Source organism: Herpailurus yagouaroundi, unplaced genomic scaffold, assembly GCF_014898765.1.
Source record: "Herpailurus yagouaroundi ecotype Mexico unplaced genomic scaffold, PumYag 187, whole genome shotgun sequence".
Taxonomy (NCBI): Eukaryota; Metazoa; Chordata; class Mammalia; order Carnivora; family Felidae; genus Herpailurus; species Herpailurus yagouaroundi.
In genome coordinates this window covers 3,040,374-3,046,039 of record NW_024412418.1, presented here as the reverse complement: position 1 = coordinate 3,046,039, position 5,666 = coordinate 3,040,374, and the positions used below count along the sequence as shown (strand labels likewise).

General features: G+C 47.1%; 1 protein-coding gene across 1 annotated transcript in view; it reads left to right on the top strand.

Annotated features, from left to right (window-relative positions):
* The first annotated feature begins 5,337 nt into the window (after window positions 1-5,337).
* Window positions 5,338-5,666, top strand: part of LOC121043778 (olfactory receptor 9Q2-like) — a 1,198-nt gene continuing 869 nt past the window's right edge. The window contains exon 1 of the mRNA XM_040495776.1: window positions 5,338-5,666. This exon is cut by the window's right edge and continues 869 nt beyond it. Within this exon, the coding sequence (XP_040351710.1) occupies window positions 5,338-5,666 (329 nt within the window).

Genomic DNA, 5,666 nt, shown 5'->3' with positions numbered 1-5,666 from the left:
GAGGGGAGGAGGGGAGGGTGATGGGCTAAATGATGATGGGTATTAAGGAGGGCACATGTGATGAGCGCGGGGTGTTATATGTAAATGCTGAATCACTAAATTCTACTCCTGAAACCAATATGCCTTATATGTTAACTAACTGGAATTTAAATAAAAACTTGAGACTACAAAAAAAATTAGGTAGGCATTTTGCTATTAAAAATTTGATTATGATGTATAACGATATGTAAAGAAGTTTGAGTCTTCTCCCAGTGGATTGCCCTGGAATTCGGAAGACTGGGGAACAGGAGAAGAGAAATATAAATAAACCCAGTTACTCAAATAAACACCATGCTAACTTTGCTTTAGAGAATGAAGGAATAAGGGAAAAGGCCATGCCTTTCCCCTGAACTAGCATTCTTTTTTTTTAATATTAAATACATTTTTATTTATTTATTTTTTAAATATGAAATTTATTGTCAAATTGGTTTCCATACAACACCCAGTGCTCATCCCAACAGGTGCCCTCCTCAATGCCCCTCACCTACCATCCCCTCCCTCCCACCCCCCACCAACCCTCAGTTTGTTCTCAGTTTTTAAGGGTCTCTTATGGTTTGGCTCTCGCCCTCTCTTTTTTCCCCCCTTCCCCTCCCCCATGGTCTTCTGTTAAGTTTCTCAGGATCCACCTAAGAGTGAAACCATATGGTATCTGTCTTTCTCTGTATGGCTTATTTCACTTAGCATAACACTCTCCAGTTCCATCCACGTTGCTACAAAGGGCCATATTTCATTTTTTCTCATTGCCACGTAGTATTCCATAGTGTATATAAACCACAATTTCTTTATCCATTCATCAGTTGATGGACATTTAGGCTCTTTCCATAATTTGGCTATTGTTGAAAGTGCTGCTATAAACATTGGGGTACGAGTGCCCCTATGTATCAGCACTCCTGTATCCCTCGGGAAAATTCCCAGCATGCACTAGCCTTCTTGAAGGCCACCTGTTTCAAACGCCATGGCTATGAGATGGAGAACTATCTGACCCACAGTGGATTTTCTATGGACAGAAATAAACTAACAGTGTAAAGCCACCGTGATTTTAAGGTAATTTATTTTTGTTAAATTTATTTATTTATTTTGAAAGAGAGAGAGAGAGAGAGAGAGAGAGAGAGCATGCGAGCTGGGAAGGGGCAGAGAGAGAGAACGGGAAAGAGAATCCCCAGCAGGTCCCGTGCAATCAGCACAGAGCCTGATGTGAGGCTCGATCCCCGAAACCATGAGATCGTGACCTGAGCTGAGATCAAGAGTCGACCACTTAACTCACTGAGCCACCCAGGCGTCCCTTAAGGTAATTTGTTAATACAGCATAGCCTGGAGGACTCACCTCTTCACCTGGTGAGCTCTGGTGTGTATGTGCATTTTTTTTGCACTGATTTTGCTTTTGTCATAATATCACATTATTATTTACCTTGTTTACCGCTTTTCTCACCGCCTGAAGTTTTGCACCTGAGGTGGAGTACCTCACTCACCTTACCCGAGTCCTGGACCTGTCCAGCACTGTCCTGTGCTCCTGCCAAAGGCCCATCCGTTGTCCCGGGAGTAGTCTCTGGGCTGTCCTGCCTCTAAATTTGCTCACGTTGGTCCCCTTTCCTAAAGAGTTTTGCCCATCAACCCTGCCCCCCCTACTTCTGCCCAAACCGTCACCTCCTCTGGGAAGTCCTCCCTGATCTACCCCACCTAAAGGTAATCTTGACCTACACTGAATCCCCATACACCACCCCGCTCAAGAGTTTAGTACTTGTTACCTTATCTGATGGATTAGGTTGCACATGCCTTGTGGAGAGGCATGTGTTTTCTCCTGTGGCAAGGTTTGTTTCCTTTTGTAGCTGTTGCTCTTAGTTTAGAATTTTTAGCACCTTAATGAATTAATGAACTATGGGCTTTCATTTTCTTTTGGCTTTCCTAATTGTCAAAGAGAGCAATTATTTTGTTCTTCCCCGCTTCTCTCATTTCCTTTTCTGATTTGAAACATGTTGAAATTCAGTGACTTAACAAAATGCTTATGAATTTGGGGCTTAAAAAATATTACAGTGTCAAAGATGCAAAGAGCTGGCCATGCCAGCAAGAAGAACTTGCCAATTTCTCCTCTGGGCGACATACTAGGCTTTTGTTTTCCCTATGGTCTCATTTGCTTTTGAGACACACACACACACACACACACACACACACACACACAGGGACACTGACATTTAATGAAACGTTTGAACCCCAGGGAGGGCAAATTTAGGAGACACCATGTGTCTTGCTGTGGTCTTGCCAGGTTTATCCTCCTGGATTATGCAGATCAAAGCCTTATGTTTATAAAGCACCCTTCTTCCAGGATATGGCCACCCTGATGAGGGAGGCAATGGCCACAACTTCTGACATCGTTCTGACTGAAGAAATTAAAGCCAGAGACATCTCACTCCGCAGGGGACTTTGCAGAACTGGGGTTCAGGGCTTTTAGCCCACACCCAGTGGGCGTGTCACAGGGCTCTGGGAGCTGGGACTGGGACCAGGTGCCCTGTTACAAATCCACACCAACAATAATTGCCTTTCCTTAGAGATCACTTTAGCCACCGACTGGGGACTTGGAGCTTTTATACTTAGTGTCTTCTCCTAAAGGCGGGTGAGTTGGAGCCAGGAACCCACGAGAAGAGGCTGAGCTCCAGCCTCGGCTATCCCAGCCTGCAACTGAACAAAAATCAGGGTGAGGTGTGCATTTTAGCCACATTTCCCAGATCAAGGAGACAGAAAGGTTGAGGGCAGAGAGAAGAGAGTGCTTGACAGACCAGAGCTTGAGAGGTGCTTGGAGATGATACGTGAGGGCACTGACATTCAGGCAGCTCTGACGTTACTGTTTCCATGTTGATTCACTATTTTTCATGTGTGAGGGGAGTGTAGGGGGAGGGGGAAGGACACTGAGGCCCTAAGAGGGTAAGTAACAGTATCATCGTAGCTGAGCAGATGTAGGAGGGCAGGAACCACCCACCCAGACCTCCTGCTCCCAGAGCAGTGGTCTTTCCCTTGCACCCCTAGGACACTTCAAGCTGTGGAAGACAAATGACCTTGTAGGACACAGAGAGAGGTGGGCTGGCCAGGTGAAGGTGGAGTGGGATTCAGGGGAGAAAATGGATCCAGTGCATGGTCAATTCAGATCCCCAGATCCAATTTCTTTTATTTATAATTTCCCCCCGATACATCAGTCCAACTAGCTGCCAAAGTCTAATGCTTTAAAGATGATCAGGGGCGCCTGGGTGGCTCAGTCGGTTAAGCGTCCGACTTCAGCTCAGGTCACGATCTCGCAGTCCGTGAGTTCGAGCCCCGCGTCGGGCTCTGGGCTGACGGCTCAGAGCCTGGAGCCTGCTTCCGATTCTGTGTCTCCCTCTCTCTCTGCCCCTGCCCCGTTCATGCTCTGTGTCTCTCTGTCTCAAAAATAAAATAAATGTTTAAAAAAAAATAAAGATGATCAAATATCTACTTGATCCTGCTGCACCGCAACTCTGCCAGAGGACTTTCTGTCCCTTTGCACAAAAGTCCCCATCAGCCTTCAGAGAGGAGTCGACTGCAAGGCAGGTGTCCATGCGTGTTCTGTTGGGCTGTAGGAGTAGACACACAATTCATGCAAACTCCGGTAATAGCTTCTGTGTGCAGTTTTGTTCCTTTTTTTTTTTAAGTTTATTTATTTCTTTAGAGAGTGAGAGAATGCAAGCAGGGGAGGGGCAGAGAGAGAGGGAGAATCCCAAGCGGGCTCCGTGCTGCCAGCGCAAAGCCTGACACGGGGCGCGATCTCACAAACTGTGAGATCATGACGTGAGCCAAAATCAGGTGTCAGATGCTTACCCGACTGAGCCACCCAGGCGCCCCATGCAGTTTTATTCCTAATGACAGTCCCTCTTACTGGCAGTTCAGTCTTCGGTGTGTGACGTTGGCTCTTTCTGTCTCCGTTTCCTCATCTGTAAAATGAGGATAATAAAAGTTCCTGCCTTCTAAAGTGGTTGTGGGGATTAGATAAATTAACACCTAAATCACTGAGAATAGTTTCTAGCTATGCGTTTCTATGATTAAAGACAATATCTGTTCTTAATGAAATCTCTTGTTGGTAAACAAAGAGGCTCTAATTAAGGCAGCGGCTTTCTGTTAAGGAAGCACCTTGTTGGGTTGAGAACGGAAGGGGAAACCTATGCATGGCTTCCGATCTTTGTGAATGTTGATTGATTTTAATGACTTCTAAGACTTCAGACTTTTTTTTTTTTTTTTTGCTTTTAAACACTCACAGAAAATAAAAATAATCCCTGGAACATTTGCACAGCACCTTTCCCTCTGCAAAGTGCTTCGTATCTTATTTGGTAACTGTCTTCATTCCGTGAAGACATATTAAACCCTTCCTACGTGCTGAGCTCCAAGGGCACATATCCCTGCCAGGGAAGACAGACTCAAGAGAGACTTTTCCATGAGAAGTGCAATCTGCCCCATGGGGATGGGAAAGACAAGGTGCTTTGTCAGAAGGGGTGGCCCGTGGAAGGCACAGAAATGAGAGAATGCATGGGGATTAGAGAAGGTGTGCAAATGATCCCGTGTGGCTGGAGAGACGTGTGATGGGGGAGGGTGGCTGAGGGTGTGAAGAGTGAGAAGAAAGCAAGGGACATGGAGAAGTAGGGAGGGGGGGACCCCATGGCGGGCTCTCCCCAACATGTTGAGACGTCTGCAAAATATCCTATCCTAGACGGGACACCATGGCTGGATTCTAACAGCGGAGTTAGGTACGATCAGATTAAAGCCTTAGACATATTACTCTGGCGACAACAAAGAGCAAGAATTGGCAAGAAGTACTTCTGAAGCCGGGGAGAACTGTCAGTGACAGCTGTTGTTTTGATGCAGGCGAGTGATGACAAGTGTTTGAGATAAGGGAGGAGCTGTGTGTGATCTTGCAGAGAAAGAGACAGAGTCCCGAGACAGACATTCCCGTGGTGGGCAGGACCCCGTGGATCAACCCCTCCTGGAATGACAGGGGAATTTTGGTTCAGAAGGGTTATTTGACTCGCGGGGGCTCACGCAGCTAACTTGTGAGAAAGGTGGGGGAATGTGTAATCCTATTCCGCGATGTTCGCCTGCACTGGCTTCCTGGACATAGAAGATGGTTCTTGTTTCTCTGCGCTCCCTTGAAGGGAGGGCTGAGAACAGTCACCTCTGAAGCTCACACAGCACCTGCTGTGTTTTGTCCATAGTACGTGGACTTAAGCTAGAAATACGGTTCAGTCCTGTTTACAGCTTCCTACCTGGCTTCTCATCCTAGCGCTCTCAGGCACCTCTGGTGTCATGGCAGAGAAGAACCTCACCTCCACGACCCAGTTCCTCCTTACTGCGTTCACTGACTGTCCTGAACAGGGTCTCCCTCTCTTCCTCCTCTTTCTGTTGATCTATCTCATCACCTTGCTGGGGAACGCAGGAATGGTCATCCTGATCCGCGTGGATGGCCGGCTCCACACTCCGATGTACTTCCTCCTGAGTCACCTCTCTTTCATGGACATCTGCTACTCGTCCGTCACGGTCCCCCAGATGCTGGCCGTGCTGCTGGAGCACGGGGCGGCTCTGTCCTACACACGCTGCGCCGCTCAGTTCTTCCTCTTCACCTTCTTTGGCTCCAT